Genomic DNA, 21,464 nt, shown 5'->3' on the forward strand with positions numbered 1-21,464 from the left:
TACAGCATTAAAAGCCAGTGAAGTTTCTCCTCTTACATTTCACAGCATTGAAATTACTATTTTTTTTGATCATTATTTGGGTTTAAGCAGAAGGAGGACAGTCTGTCTGAGTCACTGCTTGGATCAAACCAGCTTAAAGAACGAGAAAGTATTTTGCATACCCTGAGTTAACTCAAGGCCTGGACTAACTCCTGCTGAGGGAAGTCAAAGGCTTCACTGGAAACTGGACAGTACCAGATTGAAACACCATTGCCCACAAAACATGTAAGAAAAGCAACCAAGAGATTAGAGTAATATTAAAAATAACCAACAAATCACAGAATACTGAACCACCACCGTATCTTCACCAAACCATCTGCTCCAAAACTCCTGCTAGAATAAATCCTACATTTAACATCCACTCAGCAAGAGGTATTTTTGCACCAATTCCATGAGGTATCATGGAGTTAGGACAAAGCATTACATCATTTCAAAAGAAGAAGGCAAATCAAGTTATTATGTATGTACATGTTTTAATTAATTTTAAAAATTGTCTACATTTAAGGATAGATTTCGAGGACTCCCTTATATTTTTTTCTGTTACATTAGATTATACCTGAATAATCTGCATAGTAACTTGAACATTACTGTTTTCTTCTTTTTTTTTTTGTTTTGTTGTGAAAATATCAGTTGCAGGTAGCAATGTAACATCTCAACAACAATCACAATACGTGCAGGATGTCCAGCCAGAAGCATTTCTCAGTTGACTTGCATTAGCACGGCACTTTATAATTTGTGTATCAATACTTTTTTTTTTTTAACTTTTTTTTTTTTAAAGTTGAGTTCAGATGTGGCTCAAGAAGCAAAAACAAACTTTCTTCACTCGATCTCAAGTGTGGGGTCAGCTCCACAGCTGACTGTGATCTGCTCCACTGGAGTTACTCCAATTAATATCAGCTCCAGGTTCTGACCTTTAATTTTTTTTTTTTTTCAAAACACACCTGTATTTGCCCCCATGCTGTCCTTAACATGGGTGCAAACTTAGGAATGTGGTTTGAGGAGTCCCTTCATTAAAGGGCCTGAATGAAGGGACTCTGTCCCTCAGCCCTGCTCCCTGCATGGACAGGAGCAGAGAGGGCTCGACACTTCCCAGAGCAGCGCAGGGGGGAGGTTTAAAAAAAAAAAAAGAACAAAAAAACCCTAATTTTGCTCCCAATGTTAAACTTTGACATGTGAAGCATTTCTGTTTCCAGATGATCAGCCCAGCTGCTTAAGAAGGTATTCAAACCACCTACTGCCACAGACACCTCACATCAGACACCGAGTCCTCTTACAGACTCTGCCCTGACTGAGTGAAGGCCCGGCCCTGACCTGCGTGTCCCCATGAAATGCTCACCATGAGGTGCTGTGAATACCATCTCTTGCCCCCCCCGAACCTTTCCTCACCCACAGGAAAAAAAGTGCTTTTGCTTTTTCTACCTGATGAATACTCGGGTTGCTCGATCCTGCTCCCTATCCCATGTGCTTGTACTGAGATCTGTCCCGAGGAATCTGCACTTGGCTGGCTGTCAGCTTGAGGTGGATGTGGTAAATGCCAAGGGTGATCACGATCACCAAGCCCAGGATCAGGCCCAGAATCAGAGGCAGGGTTTCTTCCAACTGCTCCCTCTGGTCCACTGGGCACTTGTGTTCTGCAGGGAAAGGGAAAAAAGGAAAAGAGAGCCATGAATGAGACCCTGCAAATCTGAACTGCTGCAGTGGCCAACTGATCTCCTCGGAGTCACAGCTCCATGAGAGAGCCCCTGCACAGCAAAACCAGCTGCAGCAGCAAGGAGAGACAGTGACAGAACCATCGCTGGAGCCCCAGGGAGAAAATCAATTGCTTTGGAGGAAAGTGAAATCACAGTCAACAAAGAGAGGGAGGCAGAGGTAACATCTATCAAACCAGCCACACAGTGTAAAAAAAACACTTTTATGCCCATAAGCTCCTGTTCAGACCTCTCTGCCACACATCAATGGCCTTGCTGGGAATGGGACAGCAAGAGTATGTGTCTCCTGACTGTGGCTGAAGATTTGCTTTGTTTATTTAATTGTAGAGTCTATAAATATGATATCATGAGGCCTCAACGTCACTCAGACTTTAATCGTGCATCAGACTTTCCCTGCACATCATTCAGAGATTTCCCCCCCCATCTGCAAGGTGGCAGAGGTTTAAGAGCATCGCTCTCCCCTTTCCATGTGCTCCCCACAGGGAGTTCACCAGCCTGGCAGAACAACACGTGTGTCTGTGGTCAAACAGCATCCTGGCACCCCATGTTGTTCACCAAATACGGCAAAGGATGAGCAGAAACAGCACCAGCCCCCCAGTGTTCTTCCCTCTGCTGATGAGTCTCTGCCATGGTCTGATAAACCTCTAGAAAATATTAATAACCACAGCTACAAGGCAAAAACACTTTTCTATTGCGCTTGTAAAGGCCACCAAGGTCAGGAAACACATTACACTGGCAATCCCAGTTCAGTTCCTTACACTTCCAGAGTCTGCTGCAGGCCTGACTGACTATACTTTTTTCCCCACAGGATTGCTGCTTCTCCATGCTGATGGACAGGCAGAGCCCACACTGCTGAGGTAGGGCTGCCAGGACAGAAAGAACAAAAATTCTAACTCTGAGGGAAAAAAAAAAAAGGTTATGTGGTACAAGAGGGCCAGTTCTCTGGCCCCCGGATCATCTTCATAGTATTAGGAATGTGCTGAAAACAATGAAAACTTTAGGGAAAAAAAAAATGGAAAAACAAAAAGACTGAGTGTCAGATGAGCAAATACGAAGGGCACCACGAATTCCTGCCCTCACTAAAGACTGTCCAGATGGGTTCCCCAGGCAGCTCACTGCAGGACACCGGGATCTGCAATAACCACGAAGAGCAAATGCTCTGCAAATCTAATGTCATGTGTTAAAGAGCAGGAAAAACCCAGAGACACCCCCCCTCAGGCCCAGGCAGGAGGTGACAGCAGGGACCTGTCTCCAGCAGTGCCAGCACCTCCAGGAGCTCCGGTGCGTCCTGGAGCGGAGCCTCCTCCCAGCACCAGGCTCACAGCGGTGCCACCAGGAAACGTTTCAAGCTGTAAATGGAGTGAAACAAAAAAAAAAAAGCAAAAGTGAAATGTAGTCTAACAAAAAAAATGTCCTTTTCGGTTCCAGTTGCTCACAGTTTCACCAGAGGAGTGATTAATCACCAGGACTGTGGTACAGGCGATTCAGCAGTTGCTGCAATGCAGGGGTTTTGTTTGTTTGTAGTAAGGAGAATGGAGGGGGGGGGAAATCCTTATTATTATTATTTAGCTCCCAAAGTTGGGTTTCTAGTGCTTTATGAAATTCTTCCCAGTTTAGGATGCTAAGGCCTGACCAAACTCACAGAGACACACCAGCAGGCTGAGCTGACTGCAGGAAAAGCCACACACGGGGCAGAGCTGCGGGGCCAGGGGTGCTCCAAGCCCACAGCCCCGCTGCCCACGTGCGGATACAAAGCAACACCATGGGAAAAATCCATGCTAGAGGAGTTCCTGTGTACCCACCTACAGTCAGCCTGACAGGCCAGGGTGTGCTGAGGTGCCAGTTAGCAGGAGTTCACAGCAGCTGGACTCTGATTTTTGCTTTGAAAGTGGTTTAGCTTAAACCCTACGGAAAATGGAAAGCAGCCTGCTGTAAACCCAACTGAGGGCATTCCACTCGGCTCAAACACACCAGGTTTGCTTGTGCACCTTTCCCTACATGAGGGTGATGCTGCATTTGCAGGAGAATGGGGTGAATGTGAGGGTCTGCAGCCAGTGAAGAAGGCAAAGCACCACTGCTGCGATGCAGAGAATGGACCCAACTGCAAAGCACCTGCTCGTAACATTTGAATTCCCCCAGCTTTTGCCAAAGCAAACTGGCTGCAGAGCACAAAATGTGCCAGAGGATGTGGCCAGAGCTCTGGTGCCCACAGGAAGCCACGGCTGTATTTAAGTGTCTGAGTCACAACTCAAAAAGGTGTCAACTCTTGCAAGCAGCCAAGGAAGATAGTTCTTTATCCTGACACTTTTTTAAGAGGATTAAAAAAAAAAAAAAAAAAAGAAAAGAAAAAGCAAAGCAAAGCAAAGCTGGCAGTCTCCAGCAGCTCACCCCCAAACATGCTGCTCCCCAGCTGGACCCACTGCACCACCCCGGGCAGAGCAGGCAGCCTTGCACACCAGCTGCCTCCTGCCTTCCCAGCACCTTCTCCTCCCCACACATATCCATCTTCTCCTTTTGGAGCAGACCACCAGGCATCCCTTTTGGGCTCTTTGGAGACTGTGGGGAGAACAGGAATGGGGCTGGGGGCCACCAAGCACAGAGGTACTGGCAAGTGCTCAGCACAAACACACCAGCAGCAGGACTCAGGCTCTCCAGGTGCTGAATGCTAGGAGAATGAATTTTGTATTTTAACACGAGTATAATGTTAAAACGCGCCATTTTGCAACAAACAAAAACATTTTCACGTTTGTAACAACGTACTTCAACATTTATACAGCATTTTTCACCCCATAGGCACTGAGGTGCACAACACTGCGGGGAGACAGGCAGAAGGTATCATTCCTGGTCCATCAGCCAAGGAAAAGGCAAAGAGGGAGCAGGAGGGGAGAAGGGTTTGCATGAAGTTCATGGCAGACACAGACTCAGACATTCAACCCCACCAAGCACAGTGTGGGCAGGTGGGCTGGTTATGCACAACAAATGAAACACCACTGCATTGGGAACTGCTACCTGTTTTTAAATCAATGATCCTGCAGGAGAACGGCCCTTTCTGGTAAATTTTCACCCATCTCAAAATTTCCCAAACTGATGGGACCTACCCTCAGTCCAGGAAAGCAAAACGGTCCCTGGCAAATTTAATTCCCTTAAAAGTTGGGGTAAGGCTGGAGTTCTGTCGCATCCCAAACACAGCAGGGCCGCCCCTTTTTCCCCAAGAGGTGCCACCCCACAGTCCCTGGTCCCTGCCCCACGGAGCACGGGCTGCAGACGGATACAAAGGAGGCGTTTAGGTACGTTGCCCATTGTTCTCTTGTGCTGCAGCACCAGGCTCACACACTGCCGCCGTTTCTATGGTGAGTGCTCGTCCAATTTCTGTACTAGGGCTACGAAATCACCTCACAGGCCCATTTTCTTGTTTCAGATCCTTCTGCAGAGCAAACGGCGGCAACAAACACACGGCGCCTTCCCGGCAGCCGCAAATGCCAGCCTGAGGATTGGCACGGGGATTTGTCCAAAGGGATGGAAAAAATGGGCCAGTTATGTATGGGCATGACAAGATTGATTTTTGAGGTGGGTGTTTATAAATAATTAGATTTAAAAAAAAAAAAAAGAAAAGAAAAAAATAGAAAGATCAGGTGCTTTTTTAAATGTGGCTGCACACCTTGGTGCCAAGGACCCTCGGGAAAATGTGGCCCTCAACTGGGGTGGCTCAGAGGGAGTTGAGACCGAGTTGAGACCTCCCAGGATCCCAGTCTCTAATTTTAAGTCTTTGTATTTTCCACCATAATGCATTACATTTGCACGTATAGATATAAAAATCAAAAGAGATGGCAATTTCTCTGGGGTTCTTTCATCAGTTTATATGTTCTCCTCGCACCCTCTTGATCCAGCTCATCTTTTTTACTCATCTTTAAAGCTGAAAATATATACACATTTTCCCCATTAAAAAAAAAATTATCAAGCTCTGAATGAAAAAAAATGTTCTGCTGCTTCTGTATTGAAAAACATAAAATAAATATATATATATATATATTTGGATTTGTGAAGGTTGGAAGTGATGTCTTTAAAAAAAAAAGAAAAATGATACTTTAGCACATGAGTTTAAGCATTCAAAAAAATAAACGCAATCCAATAAATCCCTACAAGCTTTTTAATCTATCCCTGGCAGAACAGTGTCAGGACTAATGAAAAAAAACCTTTCCCCCAGTCCTTTGTGGTGAAAGGGTCCTGACCCTCCTGCGTCTCGGTGATTCTTCTGCTCTAGCGGGTCTCTTTCCCTATTCTAAAATATTTTAAAGTGTTCTGTAGCTTGTTCATAATTAATAGGAATTTTACCTAATGGGAAATTAATGAACCAAAAAGGAGAAGGCTAATTACTGTAATTTAAGATTGGCAGTGGCTCTCAGACCCCACAAAGGATCGTGTTTTGCCATGCGTGTGCCGCGGACAAGCTCGTCGGCGCAGCTGGTGGGGACTGTGTGAAGCTTCACTGATAAATGACCTCTCAGGCACTTCTGACCACCCTGTCCAGGTGCTCTCTCTGCTATTTAACTTCCAGTGGAATTCGACAAAAAGAAAGGTAATTGAATAAGAAGAGCAGCAACAACAAAAAAACCCGAAGCCTGACAAAGAGAGAAGCTGCGCTTTCCTCCTCCGGAGGAATTGCCCACACAGGTTTAAAGATTGCTAAACCAACCAGGGTCTCTTTGTGTCCTGGAGAAAAACTACAACAAAGGAAAAAAAAGAGAAAGCAACAAATTTACTGCCTGACAGGAAAGAGCATATCATGAAAATGGCAGGTAGATTCCTTTGGCAATGAGCCCTGAGTTCTGTTGTTTTAGCTGGGAGCTCTCTGACTTCTCTAGTTTGGTATCACAGAGACACAGCAGCTCGAACAGAGTCCAAACCTGCATATTTTAAATATGCTTTTCTCAGCCTCCAGCGCCTGCCCACATGTAAAACCTACTCCATACTACACTGGCCCTGCCATGAGTAATCCAGCCACGCAGAGCTCTGCCAGAGCCAGCACACGTAACAGCACGGATTTACTCCATCGGTGAGAGGAGGCGAGTCATTGAGTGCAAGTGCTCGGCTCTACAGTCACTGCTGGGTTTTTATTGTGTGCTAATGTATTTCCCACATGCAAAATAATGAAGCCCCACGTTTTTAATGCTGGGCTTGAAAATAACACCACCATTTCCTAGCTCGTTATTAAAAGATTTGGCTATTACATATTTTATTTGCATCTTGTTACGCTAACAGACTTAACTAATTTGATAAGATAGTGCTATAAAATGGGGACTAGTCTCACCTAATTCAGGTAAGCATGTTTGCCTTCCCTCATTCAACCTGATGGAAAAGCCAAGGGGGAGTCAGGGAGCAGGAGCACCATGGGTTCCTCAGGATAAAGGCAGGCAAAACTGCAGGAATTCTGCCCCATGGCAGTATTGCTGCTGGCTCCAGTACAACCCTTTGATATAAACAGCACGCCTTAACTTACATTTTCTTTTATCCACCATTACCATTAGAGAAACCCAAGAAGAGCAATGACATCCCTTGTGTTTGGCACATGAGGCGCCTCACCGAAGTCCCTGCTACGCTTCCTTCACCCTCACAATGACCATAAATCAAACTGAAGCCAGCAACATGCATCCCAAGTATCTCCTGCCACCACAGCCCCAGGTTTTCCCTCAGTGTGCAGTAGCCCTAAAAAACCCCTGGAGCTGTGCTGAAGCAGCTTCTGTGCTGCAGGGGAGACACCTAAGCCTTGCAGGACTTCCCAGGGACCAGCTTGCTGGCAACCTGCTCTACAAGTCCTCACAGAAGCCAACGTACATGCAACGACAGGCCATGATTTAGCAGCTAGGCTGAATTTGTAAAGGTTTTTGGAGGGCCACAGAGGCAGGGAATGGGTTGGAGGGACTGCAGGGAGCACTGATAAGGGAGCTGGAGTGAGAGGATGGTGCTCTGGTAAAGGTGAGACGCAAATTCCTTCAGTACATCACAACATCCCCAAAGGCCACGGTGGCATCAGCATCTTGGGGACGCAGGACTTGCCTTCACCCTGCCTTCACCTTACCTTCACTGAAGACAAAATCCGCGGGGATGTCGAAGGGCTGGAGCCGCACTTCCGACAGCAGGAGCTGCACCGACTTCTGGTGGTCGCTGGAGATGAGGGAGATGGTCTGCTGGGCCTGGCACTCGTAGGACTTCCCAGCAGGGGTGACCAGGGCCGAGAGCCGGTGCGAGCTGGCCGTGTGCTTCCCGGCTGGCCAAGGGACACAAACAGAGGTCAGGTCCCATCTCCGGGGGCCCGAGGTGACTTTAGTGACAAAGGCAATGGACCGAGCACGCGGGAGCGCAGCCGGTGCGCAATGCGGCGCCCGCGCGCTCTGCTACTCCCACAGCACCGCCGCCTGCGCTCCTGTCGCAGGACCTGGGGCCCGTGGAGCTGGAGGAATGGTTTCTATTGACACACGTGCAAGTTTTAGCCTGGGACTGTGCTCGTACTCCCCACATTTGGGAAGCGGCAATTCCTGCGGCCGCACTTGAGCTCGGAATTCAGGTGAGAAGGAGCGATGCAATTTGGGGACCACGCTACAAAGCAAAACAGGCCATAATGCCTTTCCTGAAACTACAACGTGATCATCTCACCCAAGCATAAGTTACAATAAAATATTTTCCCATCAAGCTCGTTTCACAAACGAAGGCTGAATGCAGCTCGGCAAGGTGGAATGAGGGATGCCTTCCACCTCCTGCTCTTCTGCAGCCCTTTGTTCCCCTCCAGCAGCACAGAAAAGCAATCAGTGTTTCACACTGGCAGAAGCTGATGAGGCATGGCCACCACCGTGTTTTGGGGACTCAAACAGTAGAAACACCAGTGGGAAAACAGCCCCATATCTACTGTATCTTACAGCACAAACTCTTAGCCTGCTATTCACTGGAGTTTGAAAATCCTGAGGAAGAATGATTTGCAGATGACAGTATTTCAGTTTTTGATACAAGACAACTAATTTCTGAGCAGAAATTAAATAAAAACAAAATGAAAGCCAAAAGAACGGAAACCCAGCGAGAAAAGAGGAGGCTGCTGGGTGCAGAGGTGTGTAGGAGTATGATACTGATGTCAATCTCATAGTTATCCTGGGAAAGCGCTGCCTTCCCACCTATTCAACCATCATCAGAAGTGAGGAAATAATTAACCTTAAAAACCATCTCCCAGAGGAGAGGAGACAAGCTTTTTCAGCCCAGGTGGCCCCCTGCCCACCCCCTCGGGCCCTGGGTCCCGCCGGAGAGCCTGGGGCAGCGCAGCACACGGGCAGAGCTGGGCTCTCCTCCCACGGCAACCGCGGTCATTAAACACAATAAAAAAGGGGAGGGGGGACACAAAAAATATAGTTCGCCGTTTAAACCCGGCAGTTAGTCCCGGCTTTGTCGGGCGGGTACAGGTCTTCCCCATTAAACTGTGCTTAGGCGAGTAGCCCGCGGGGTGCCCGCCAGACCCCCGGGATCCGCCTTAAACCCCGTCCCCCGGGCGCTTACGGCTCACGGCGTCCTTGAAGTAGGTGCGCTCGGAGGTGTCGTAGGTGAACTGGATCCGGCTGAGCCTCCAGAACGCCTCCGGCCCCCGGGACGTGTTGTGCCCCTCCTGCCGAGACAGGGCTGGTCAGGACCCCGCAACGCCGGCGCGCCCCCTCCCCAGCTCCCGGGCGTGCGGGGGAGCCCGTACCTTCAGGAAGAAGAGTTTGAGGGTGTACGCTTGCTCCAGCCAGGAGAGTTCCAGCTCCGACTCGTTAGTGCCACACTTGCCCTTCATCTCGGCGCCCCGTGACAGCGGGATATCGGCTTGCTCCGTAATCAGCTGGAAACGGGGAGCGGGGGCTCAGGGGGACGGCCCCGGGGCTCCTCCGGGAACCCACGACCCCCCCACTGCCCCGGCTGCAAATCCTCGGAGGGGACACAGGACTTTCCCGAAGTACCGGCGGATGTGTGTGTGTGTCCCGTGCCATCCCCGGTCCTGCCGGAGCCCCGGGAGCCCCCGGGCCGCCCCGCCGCCCCCGGCCCCGACTCACATCCACGTAGTTGCTGGCCCACACGTCGTAGGGGACGATGAACTTGGCGGCGAATTCGGCCATGAGACACGTCGTCCTGTTTTCCCGCACCACGAAGATGTCCTTCTCGGGGTTAGGGGAGAGCCCGGAGAGGTTTTCAACTTCTTGCTCGGCGGCCAGGCGAGCCGCGGCGTCTGCGGGCACAGAGGGGCTGAGCCCGGCAGCGATGGGCCCCTCGCCCCAAGCCTCTGCAGGCTCACCTGAACACCCCCGGCACCCCCGAGCCCGATGGAGTGAGCTCCTCTATCGCGACGGGGCGCCCCTGTCGCGACAGAGCAGGTAGCGGAGATGGGGCAGCCGGTGGCGGTGGTGCTCGAACCACCGAGACCGGTGCTCGAACAGCGCCGGGTCTGTCTCAGCGCCAGAGGCTGCCCCATCGCGACAGGGCTCCCTGTCGCGACTCGCCGCCGCGGTACTCACGCAAGAGGAGAAGCAGCCCCGGGAGGCGCCCCCCGGCCATCCTCCCTGCTCGGTCCCGGCGTGGCCGCGGCTGCTGCAGCTGCTCCTCCCAAAGGGTCCGCTCCGGAGAAAAGAAAAAAAGAATTAAAAATAAAAAGGAGGAAGGGAAAAAAAAAAAAAAAGCTGCACACCTCCTTTCTCAGGAGCCGCACAGGCTGCAAAAGCACTCTGCTGCGGAGTGGCGGGGAGGAGGGACGGGGAAAGTGTGTGGGTGTGCGGGGAGGAGGAGGAGGAGGGGAGATGCCGGCGGAGCTGATGGAGGCGCCCACGCCAAGGGACGGGGCGTACGCACGGCCGGGCGGGGAGGAGGGATTCCCACCCTCCGGCGGTGGGGACCCCGCGGAGGGGCTGCCGGGGATCCCCGCGGGGACCTGGGGCCGCCTCGACGTGCGGCTGGAGCGGAGCGGGGCTGACCCCCAGCGCCTCCCGCTCCCCCGGGCAGGGCCGGCGGTGGGAGTGGGGCCGAATCCCCCCCACCCCAGGGCCCTGCCGCCGGTCCCCGTCGGAGAGGCCGACGGGGCAGGGGGGATGGAGGAGGGGATATCTGGTCCAGCCGGCTGCTCACGGAGCGTCACTAATTTCGGTGAAGCCGAACAGCTGCTTCGCGTGTTAATTTAGAAGGAAACGTGCAGCTATTTTTGTGTGGCAAGGTCAGGAGCAATCCCGCAGCCTTTTGTGAGCGGCCACCGACACACCTGAGCTCTAAGATGTCGCGACAAACCATAACACCTACTGTAACATAAAACATACAATCACGTAGGTCCCGACAGCCCCGAGAAAGGTGCATTAGAACAAAAACCAAGACCGGCGGGGCGTCTTGGGGGAGCAGGGAGGACGTGACACCCGGCGTGCGCCTCAGATGGGGGGACAGTGCCGGCTGTGCCGGGGCTCACAGGGGTTTGTCCCTGCCCGGCGCTGAGGGGAGAAGGGGCTGTGAGGTGGGGTGATAAGAGCGCACCCCCTCCCCGAGCAGGGAGAGCTGCCCGCCCCCCGCCCCGGGTGTGCGGTGCTGTTGGGGCCTCTCAATTGCTCGTCAAACAGAGCCTGCCTTCCCTCCCTCCGAGCCCGGGGGCAGGGGCTGGGCCGGACCCCCGGGCTGTCGGCAGAGGGGTCTGCGGGGGCAGAAGGCGCGTTGCCAGCCCCGGTGAGCTGCTGGTCTCCCCCGGGGGTGCGAGGCGGTGGCTGGAGGCCGCTCTGGGGCTTCCCCGCTCTTCCTTTCACCGGGTGATGCGACGGTGAAATATTTCCCCCCGCCCCCGTCTCTCATCAGGAGCTTTTTTTGGAGCTTTAACGCGCTGCCACCCTCGCCCCGGGACCAGGAGCACATCCGATTACTTACAATTTACAGCGACACCGGTCCCAGGAGCAGCAAACCCTACGCCGAGGATGTTTTGGGTTTTTTTTAGGTTAAAAGCCAAAGGGACAGCAGCTATTCGGAGTCTGTGGAGGATTCACCAGTTCGCATTTCTAGTTCAGGAAAAGGCGTCTGAAGGAAACGGTCCAGGGTTTTGAGAAGCAAGGGACTGCAAGGTGAGTTTTGATTGTGGGCAGCTGCCCTTTCTCTGCCAGGGCACACACCTGCAGATAGGGGCTTTCTTGCTGGGAAATAGCTCTTCAAAAATAAAAGCAGGTACTGAAGGAACATATTGATTTTTGTAACTGTAACGTTGAAATTCCTTTCCTGCTTGCTGTACGTATTAAATATATTCTGACCATTTCCTCTCTCTCCTGTTTCATGATAAAGAGTCAATCCTGCCCCCTGCCCCAACAGAGTCAGACCTGTGTTGGTTGTAAAACAGGATTAACCTACAGATAATAAGTTCAAGGGACTGTAGAAAGGAAAAAATATAATCTTATATACAAGTCTCTTTGACTGTAACAAACTATATTTCTGTGGCAATTGTAGTGCCTGGCTTCCTCAGTTCCTCCACTGATGACCCCAGTATTTAACTACCTTCTATTTCCTCCTCTAGTCCCCTATTTAATTTCCAGACTTATTGAGGTTTCTAGGTAGCTTCTAAGCCTCCAGATGCACGATTCTGAGCAGCTGCCCCTGCATCCAGCCTGTGTAGGACGGTACCTCAGGGAGCAGCTGGGAGAGAGCAGCTGTGCTGGAGGCACAGGCAAGCCTGACCCGCGGCACGGCACCGCGGCTCTCCCAGCACCCGCCAGCTGCACGGCACAACAAAAAACCCTTCAGCTCCAGGGACAATCGCCACTTCCAGCCTGCAGAGACACGTTTAGCCTGTTCTCCGCGGCAAAATAAGGAAAGGCCTGAGATTTCCTAAAACCAAGTAAGCCCCAAAACATGGTCAGAGCAGAAAGGTCTCACCTGAGGGAGCCAGTGCAGCATTACCTGCCCTGAAATGTTGTGATCTGCACCAATCTACGGTCACAGACTGGATCACATGGAACTAGACCCCCAACTTGCCCTTCCACAGGCAGTCTCCACAGCTGGGGGTGTCTCTGAAGGCTGAATCCCCCTTGCTACCCCCCAACTACCAGGCAGCAATAACTCTTACCAGCCTCCTCGGGAGGAGCACGCAGCACGGTGACAGCGGGGCCGCAGCCCTGGAACAACTGCTGGCACATCCAGCAGGAACAGGGTTTTCTGACCGACTGGCTCCTCTGGGATGTCTCTGCCACTTGCAGCCGGTTTCACAGGCAGCCCGTGGGCAACAGCATGCGGAGTCTACAAGGAAACCAGCCCCCGAGGGGTATTTTGGGTCTTGCAGTCTAACTGTACTCAGGCGGTGCAGGTGTTAAACAGACCTCCAGTTAAGTTAATGACCAACCCCCGAATTACAGGAGGTGAAAGAATAGCAGGCTGCCTGTGAGGCCAGGGTGTCACGACCCTCCCCATCACAGCTGAGCTGAATTTATCTCAAGAGATTCAGAGAGGGAGAATCTGCCACTTCCCTCGATGAAATTTCACTGAAGTGGAATCCATCACCCCGGCAGGGAATGACATTTTAAACTGCTTTAACTCGGTATCAATGTTCAAATTGATTAGCCTATTTCATCTCAATGGAAATTCTCACCTCATTACATTAGCGGCCAAACTTCAAATAATTTTTGAATCAAATACTACTTAAACAGTATTTCAAAATACTTAGCTGACAAAATTCATCACTTAATTTCAAATTACTGCCTGCATTTTATGCTAAATTGTCAACGGATAAAATAGGCATCAGTGCTGGGAGCTGAGGTTTCCTGCTCTGCAGTTTCACAGAAGCCCATTTTCTCTCTGACTTGACAAATGCCTGGCTCCTGGCTGAGCAGTGAGCACAGACTCAAACGGGGGCTATTTTCTAGCCTTCCAAAACCCCTGTTTCCCCCTGATGGATAGGACACTTGCCAGGGAAGTAAGACAGGCAGGTTTGTTTTTTTTTCAGAGAGGGATGTGAGCCGAACCCAAGCCCTTAATTTCTAGTTATTTCTTTAATAGGTAGGGCAGTGTTTTCCAGCCAGGTTGTAAGTGAGCCTAAGATGCTTCACCATCCAAGTTCCCTCTATATCTGGTCTGTTATTTGCTTCTCTTTACTGGCTAGAAACCACTGTGGTAGGCAATGGTATAAAATTCCAGCTCTCAGCACTGTCTCCACCAGGTGTGTTTTAGAAGACATTTTTAATTAAAAGAAAAACCATAATAAAAAAAATGCCTTGTTTGAGATGCCAGATCCTGTCCAGTGTGGTCTGAAAACACTGCTGCTCCCAGCTCCATCCAGCACTTGAGACTGGCTTAGGGAGCAGGGAGAGCTGCTCCCAGCACACAGCTTGTCTTTTAAAACATTATAAGGAGCAGGAGACACCTCTGTAGGTTGTGGGATCTGAGTGGGAATTCTGAATACACATCACAAGTTTGCTTAAACCCTGCTTTAAACACCTCAAGACTCACTGACCTCTGCCTCAGTTGCATTCTCAAAGCTGTGCTGCTACACTGGACTCAGGCTGCTGCATCTCCAGGCAGTGCTGCTACACTGTACTGGGGTAGACCTCTAGTGCTGCCAGGACCAATGCTGCACAATGCTTCTATCACTTAAATAAAATTAAAAAAAAAAAAAAAAAGACTCCTTTGACTAAATAAGCTGTGATAGAAATATATTTACACTATGCACATTTTTACAGGAAATACAACTTGCTAAAAATTTGCAGTTAATAATACCACCGCCCTGCAATTCACTGCAGTCAAAACTAAAGGATTTGAATTTTTAAGCTTTTTATTAGAGAAGTTGAAAGTTTCATCTCAGGACTGACAATAACATAATTATCTCTTTTCATTTATTTTGTTTATAGGAATATGTAGAATTTGTTTGTACAAGCATATACAACAAAGTAATTGGTGCTTAGTACATTGAAATCAGGAATCTGATTTGTTCTAAACTACCAGTTTTCCATGCAGTCATCTTTGAATTGGCAGCATGGACAAATTCCAAGCGGAATGCTTACATGCATTGTTTTGCAATATAACTACAGCAAGCTCTGGAAACATGCAAATTAACACATTAGCAAATTGGTTTTTATATCTAATGGACATAAAAAGGTTATTCCTGATATGAAATTCTGAAAATCTGCATAAATACTTCTGTGTAAAATTAAATTAGTTATGTACTTTTCTTTTACTACAAGTATCAAGAATGCCCACGTAATTAATATACACACATATATATAGAGACCTTGTAATGCTAAAAGTCTTTGTAATTAATCAAACAATATTCTGTGCCATACATTTACTCAGTATTTACCAGCTAGTAGCATGACTGTGGTCATATAGTAGGCATTACAGTCTTAGTAGCATTTGTATCACATGCAAACATACTCTTAGCATTTCTGTTTACTAATTTTTATCACGTGGCAACATGTATGTGATTTTCTACAATGTTGTAATTCCCAAGTGTATAAATACTTTTTACATTTTCACAGTTACAAACTTTTTGCCAAAAGCCATTTAAACAATCTTTTAAGTTACAATGAACTGTAATATCTGGGATCTACAGCAACAGGATCAAAATGCAATTTCTATACAAGCAATGTAGGATGTAAACTTTTCTTAAAGTGCCTAAAATGTAATTCCTTAGAGCACTGATCAGTTTTGGCACAAATACACTGTATTTCCCTCAGGTTATTCATTGCAGTAACTTTTACAGGATATGGGCTCCTCTCAGACATTATGACAGAGTTGATATGGCACTTGTGAATGACATCATTAGGCTGCAGAAATATCCTGTCAAGTTACTGTTGCAGCTGATGAATTTGGCTGATGACTTTGTACATATTGTACTTCTGAATACACGCAGTTACCTTCCAATTGCCTGCTGCCTGGAAAATACCTCGGAATATAATTTATAATCACCCAAACTCAGCTCCTTGCTATCCTGATTATTAGGGTGACTGGGCATAAGATCCAGTTCAGTGGGCTCGATGACATGAGGTGCTGAGCATCTGGCGAGTTGTTGCTTGTCGGGATCTGGCAGCAGGGGGGTTTCTACACAAGGTATCACACATGAGAACAGAAATGGTAAATAACATGACTCGACTACAGTTTTTTTGTTGCCATTTGAGATGATGTTAAAAGTATCTGTTGTGTTTCGAGGCTCTGATTGTGTAATTCTGGTGCAGGCAAGCTGCCTGTTGAGGACACAGGAAGGAACACAGGGACGGGGTTTAAAAAACCGTCTTCATCTTCGGGTTGGGGTTTTTCTGAACAAAGGAGATTCTTACAGAAATCCAACAAAGGAAATTCAGTGCCCAGTGTTAAAAAAAAGAAATAATGCAAACCTTAAGACTTGGTGGTCCGTAGCTACACTTTACATATTAAAAACAAAAAACCAAAACAAACCCCTTTTAAAAACAAAACAAAAGAAACAAAACAAAAAAAAAAAAAAGGAAAAAGCCCACTTTTCAACCTCAGCAACGTTATTTTGAATTTTGCTCTCATCTTAAAAGGATGCTGTGTTCTCCAACTTCAATTTGCTTGTTGAGGCTTCAGACCACTGTTGCTGGCCTGCGATCCATCTCTGCTTCCAGCTTCACCATCTGCTGCATCTCCTTTGCCTGCAATCCAAAATAACCGCATGAAGCGTCGCATTAGACCTTTTGTTCAGAACGAAGCACACGTTCTACATGACAGTGTCTGAGAGAAATACAGGCAAAACACACTGAGATATATATATATATATATAATAACATTATTTTTACACCCCTCAGCCTCCCCCGTGTCATTCTCTTTTCAAAATCAGGTGTAATCCTTATATCTACAAATTCATGGGGAATATTTTTGATCCTATTCCAGGACTCATGGGTTGACTTTCTACAGTGTGTGGTAAAATGCAGAAGCCCCAGCACTGGGGAACAATGCCAGGCAGATGCCAATTTGACTGTTTCTCCTGACAGGACATGTCTTTGGGAATGTATTCTTTACTGCTGTTCTATGAGTACTCTGATGTGTTAATTTCTGAAATTCTTAGAGACTTCATCTATGATCTGGACTTACTTCTTTCATAAAGGCAAGGAATGACTAAAATCCATCAGTGTAACATATTCCTTGCAGTAGGCAAGATTTTTTTGAACAGTAATTTTTTAAGTATTAATTTTTTAAAAAATAATCTCCATCTGGCCTGGAGATCCTTAAGATTACAGAGGGGGTGTTTTTCACCTCAGGATTAGACTACTGCTATATGCTTCATGGGATTACACACACTGAATCCACCTGAAACTGTATCCAAATGCATTATGCAAAATACAGTAATGAATATATGCCAGATCTGGCTATAAACTCTGTGTGCCTGAGGCTTTGCAGGCAGAGTTAAAGTACTGTGTATAAATGGTAACTGGCCTGGGAATTCCCTCTTAGAGGGCGTTTTTTAATTCCTTTCCCTCCATCTCTCAGACACACACAGAGGCACAATTTCTCCTCCTGTTACAGTGTTTTGTTTGAAACTGGAGTTTAAAGGAACTGGGAGTCAGCATCTTCATTTTCCCTGAGGCCTCTGAATCTGGGAAGTTATTTAAATCCATAACTCCAAGGACCCTGAATAAATTGACCCAGAGAGCAATCTAACCCACCTATCTTTACAATCAAACTCCTGAGCATTAGGACAAGTTTAGGAAGAGACAACCCAAGCTAACATTTTCTTTGTTGTAACTGCTCCGCATCTGTCACGCAGGAAATAATGGTTAAGGGACTTGACTTACATAAACTCTATTCCAAAAAAAGGTGTAAATGTTGCTTAGACAGGCAACTTTGCTACACAGGCTCCTACTTATGGAGTCACCTATTCTGTATGTGCAAACACATATTTGCATGTGTGAAAATGGGCAGATGCAGGTCTAAAGTAATGAGATGCACCACTCTTCCTTTTGCAAGGTAAATGTGGATTTATGCAGATGTGACATACCTGCCTTCTTGAAAAATCTAGCCCTGTCCTTTCTTAATCATCATCATCATCATCATCATCATCTTAGGGAAAAAAGTAATTATGATAACAGCAAAGCAACTGTCATAAATATGATTAAAAATTAATTGACGCTCTCCATTTAAATGACTTAAAAGTTTGAAAGTAATGAAGAAATAATTTTAACATGAAAATATGGAAACATAACAAATAAATCAGTATGGACAACCTCTTCTGAAATGTTGGCTGGATTTTGCCTGTGTGTGAAATGAAACTCCAGATGAAACAAAACCTTGTGGTTGTTTCTTAGTGACTCACACATTTCACGTTTTAGGCTTGTGACTTAACTACTGGCACACAGCGTCCTATAAATATATTCTGCCAATGTATTGTGTACAGAACTGTTGCAGAGAGAACCTGGCTTCAAAGAACACATTAGCATATAGCACAGGACCAGGGTGCCTGGTTTTGCCAGTCTGAGCCTGGTTCAGACAGTGCATTCCGACCTGAACACTCGAGCACAACACTGGAAGATGAGCCTTCTGGAAGGCAGCACTGAACCCACAGTGAGCCCAGGAAGTGAGGGACAGCCAGTGGACTCCGCTTTCAAGAATAAAAATAATTTTCTCCTAGCCTAATGAATGCTTTTTTTCATCGTTATGTGTCTATAAATAGATGTTGCTGAAGTGGGTGCTGTCAGTGGTGCAAGATGTTATCAATTCAAGAGACTAATTCAGAGGAGGCAGTACTGTAACCATGGGATGTTCAAGCCCAGTGCAGCTCTTTCCCTTGGTAAGACAGGGGTTAACAGAGATTTCTTGTGAGTAAGGATTACTTAGGGAGCCACAGCAGCACAGCCACATCACAACTGGAATTGCCATACCTTTGTTGGAATTTGAAGTGAATTTTAAAGTGCTGGAAGCCTCTCTTCCTTAGGCACTAGGAAGCTATTTCTAGCCATCTATTCTATATTTTGCTATTCTTAGCGTGGAATTAAACTTATTTTTATTACTATGCTAATATATGTGGGTACCCTTTGTCTGACTATCAGCATTAGCAGGTAATCATACGTATGTTAACACTAAAATAGTTTTCTTAGATCAACAGACACTCTCACACAGTTCAGAACTCTAAGCAGATCTTTCAGTAACAGCAGCTAATGTACAAGTTAATCTCTGAATATTTCCTCTGCACATCCCTGTTCATATGCATCTGAATTTGAGATGCTAAAGCACAAAATACTGTTAATATTGTGTCAGGCTCAAATATCTGTGTGCAAACAAGATTAACATTGTGTCCACTATGTCAATGGCACTTCCCAATGGTTGCATTTACAAGGAGGGCTCCAATGATAATGATTTAATTTAGAAGGAAAGCACACTGAAATAATAGTTTGCTTATTATACATCCATCCTACCTTGTGTTTGAGAGACTGCATGACAGGATTTCAAAAGCTGTTTGTACAAAAATAATAATGTCAAAATTGAGTAATACAACAAGAAGCAAATTAAATGAATGAAAACTGAAGTGAGATTGAGAAATTAATGCAAGAAAAACATACACAAAACAAAACAAATTTAAATTCACAACAGTTTATATTGAAGGCTGTTTCCACCCATAATTCTATTTTTCTACATTGTATATTTGTATGAAAATTTTCTTGCCTTGTTTTGATCAGGGGAAAAAAAAAAAGCTTTGAAATGATCATTAAACAAATACCACCTTTATCTGGATCCAACTAGCTTTTACACATCAATGTGTATCACAATGAAACCAGAACCAGCTGGGGTTTGGCACTGATGCACTTTTGGGGGCTAAAAGGAAACGGTCAAAACAGCACGTGCAAAAATATATATTCAGATGGATCAAATCAGAGTGAGTTAAAAAGCCATTGAGGACTCCCCCTGTGGCAGAGGCCACCACATGCCCACACAGAAGTGATAACCAGCCTGTGGATGAGTTTACTCCATTTAATCACTGATGATTTAAGCTGACCCCATCCCTGCCCTGAAATGGCGTACAAGCAAGCCCACATAGGCTGGACCATCACTCAGCAGCAGAAGCTGTAACCCCAGGTGAGGGAAGTATCTAATTGCTCAAAGAGGTGACCCCTTTAATGACTCACACCTATTCCCACCTGCCTCCCTCCCTTATATACAACGTGGTTATCACATTATGGTTAAAGGCACAACTAGAATCATTCTCTCTTGTCCTTATGCTTTTAAAAAATGTATCCAAAGCTCTCTGAAGCCAATGGAAAGAAATAACTGATTACACCCACGTCTGGATCAAGCCCACCTTTTTTTTATCAACTGTCACGCTCTCTACAGTGACACTACAGATCTGCTGTAGCCCAATGTCCTCCCCCAGGCCCTGGCTCCCCTGGGTCCTGCCTTTTGATATTGCCCAGGAGCAGACTGACTGACAGATCCATTCATGCTGGATGTTTCAGATGGCCTCTACAGAATGTTCCTGTGAGGAAACAGAACTTGTGGTTGTCGTTGTGAAGGGAGGTGGGGCAATCAGAAGACAGAGTCCTGGTGGCTGGGGCTTGCTAGCAGTAGCTACCTGAGATCCTACATTCTGTGACCCCCCAGAAGTTACCCAGGCTGCAGCTTTTGGGGCTGTAGGACTCTCTCCTGGCAGTGGAAATACTTGATTTGCATGTACTCTTCCCCTGCAAGATGGCTTTAATTCATGTTATGTTTTCCAGAGAGTTCAAGTTCTGAACATTTAATAAACAAAGTAGTAAGTACATAACCCTTGAAAGTAACGGGTATTAAATGCTCCCCTTCTCTCTCACCTCACTGAACTGCTGGGTATATTCCCCTTGCAGTTTACATTTGTAAGTGCAGTACTGCAAGTCCATACACTTATTACAGCTCTTCTGGCTCAACCTTTCAGCAAGGGAACTGCTCAGAACATAGTGTTGCTTCCACCAGAAATAAGATTAGGATTTTCCTTTCCTTGCCAAGTAGTTTTTCAATTAAAAAAAAAAAAGGGGGAGCGTATAAACTAGCAGAAAATAATATGGTATTTTAATTAGGAAAGGGTGTACTAGTACAGATAAAACTCCCCATGCTACTATACATCTCTGGAATTCAGTCCAAACTCTCTGTCTCAGTGAGTTCAGAGATGCTCTGTGCACGTTTCACCTCGAATTTTCCAGTCAGCACTAGAAACGTTAAGTTCCAAAACAAAGGAAACCGATTTGCTCGAGGTACTTTTTTGGGAGTAATTACAATGGATATGCCGGGTCTTGTACGACTGTCACGTCTCGCTAACGAGTATCAACGTGGCTGAACAGCTGCAAGGACAGACTCTGGCCGAGCAGTTCAGCTGCCACGTGCTTATCTGAAACAAATCTGGTGCTGTATCAATATTTACATCACCTCACCTCTTCACTTGGACTTCCCAAGCAGGTGAGTGACCGTGAACAAGGTCATTGTCCCCATTTTGGTCAAGACTTACATTTAGGAGCATTCTTACTCAGCCTGACTCTGGTTACTGTTTTCACTACCTTGCTTTTCTTTTAAGCCTTTAAAAGAAGATACCTGCTCATTCTGCTTCTCCAAGACTTCCAAATGCTCAAGTTGAACTTTTTTCAACTGATCCATTTCCTTTGACTGCTTCATTGCCAGCTGTAATCGAGAGAAAATAATTGGGTGGGGAATGTAACACGTTATTAACAAGTAAAATAAAAACTTACTTGAAACATATACATATATACTGTCGTCCCCCATTTAGATGGCACAAAA

General features: G+C 46.8%; 2 protein-coding genes across 8 annotated transcripts in view; both read right to left on the reverse strand.

Moving 5' to 3' along the window:
* Positions 1 to 956: 956 nt before the first annotated feature.
* LAMP5 (lysosomal associated membrane protein family member 5) lies at positions 957 to 14,337 on the reverse strand. 2 transcript variants are annotated; one of them, XM_017834547.1, is made up of 8 exons: positions 14,215 to 14,337; positions 12,835 to 13,004; positions 10,274 to 10,373; positions 9,815 to 9,987; positions 9,472 to 9,603; positions 9,285 to 9,390; positions 7,825 to 8,013; positions 957 to 1,670 (listed from the first exon to the last, which is right to left on the reverse strand). In XM_017834547.1, the coding sequence occupies exons 3-8, from the start codon at positions 10,311 to 10,313 to the stop codon at positions 1,492 to 1,494; spliced, it is 819 nt and encodes a 272-aa protein (XP_017690036.1). In that variant the 5' UTR covers positions 10,314 to 10,373; positions 12,835 to 13,004; positions 14,215 to 14,337; the 3' UTR covers positions 957 to 1,491. The 2 variants fall into 2 exon arrangements, with proteins under 2 accessions (XP_017690036.1, XP_017690035.1); XM_017834546.1 differs by lacking the exons at positions 12,835 to 13,004; positions 14,215 to 14,337 and having other exon boundaries at positions 10,274 to 10,539.
* Positions 14,338 to 14,514: 177 nt separating this feature from the next.
* PLCB4 (phospholipase C beta 4) overlaps positions 14,515 to 21,464 on the reverse strand; it is a 187,242-nt gene continuing 180,292 nt past the window's right edge. For 4 of the 6 annotated variants that reach the window (XM_017834554.1, XM_017834551.1, XM_017834553.1 and 1 more), the window contains 3 exons: positions 21,261 to 21,347; positions 19,124 to 19,160; positions 14,515 to 16,366 (listed from right to left, as the gene is read on the reverse strand). In XM_017834554.1, coding sequence (XP_017690043.1) covers positions 16,278 to 16,366; positions 19,124 to 19,160; positions 21,261 to 21,347 — 213 coding nt within the window. In that variant the 3' untranslated portion in view covers positions 14,515 to 16,277. The remainder of the gene's footprint in view (positions 16,367 to 19,123; positions 19,161 to 21,260; positions 21,348 to 21,464) is intronic. The other 2 variants (XM_017834556.1, XM_017834555.1) reach the window with 1 other exon arrangement.

The sequence above is a fragment of the Lepidothrix coronata genome, unplaced genomic scaffold, assembly GCF_001604755.1.
Source record: "Lepidothrix coronata isolate B3197 unplaced genomic scaffold, Lepidothrix_coronata-1.0 Scaffold234, whole genome shotgun sequence".
NCBI lineage: Eukaryota > Metazoa > Chordata > Aves > Passeriformes > Pipridae > Lepidothrix > Lepidothrix coronata.

Coding starts and splice junctions, on each gene's coding strand:
- LAMP5 (XM_017834547.1), bottom strand. CDS start 10,313: ATGGCCGGGGGGCGCCTCCCGGGGCTGCTTCTCCTCTTGC. Junction 9,604..9,814: donor GGGCCAGCAACTACGTGGAT/GTGAGTCGGGGC, acceptor CCCCGTTTCCAG/CTGATTACGGAGCAAGCCGA. Junction 1,671..7,824: donor GGATTTTGTCTTCAGTGAAG/GTAAGGTGAAGG, acceptor CTTTCCCTGCAG/AACACAAGTGCCCAGTGGAC.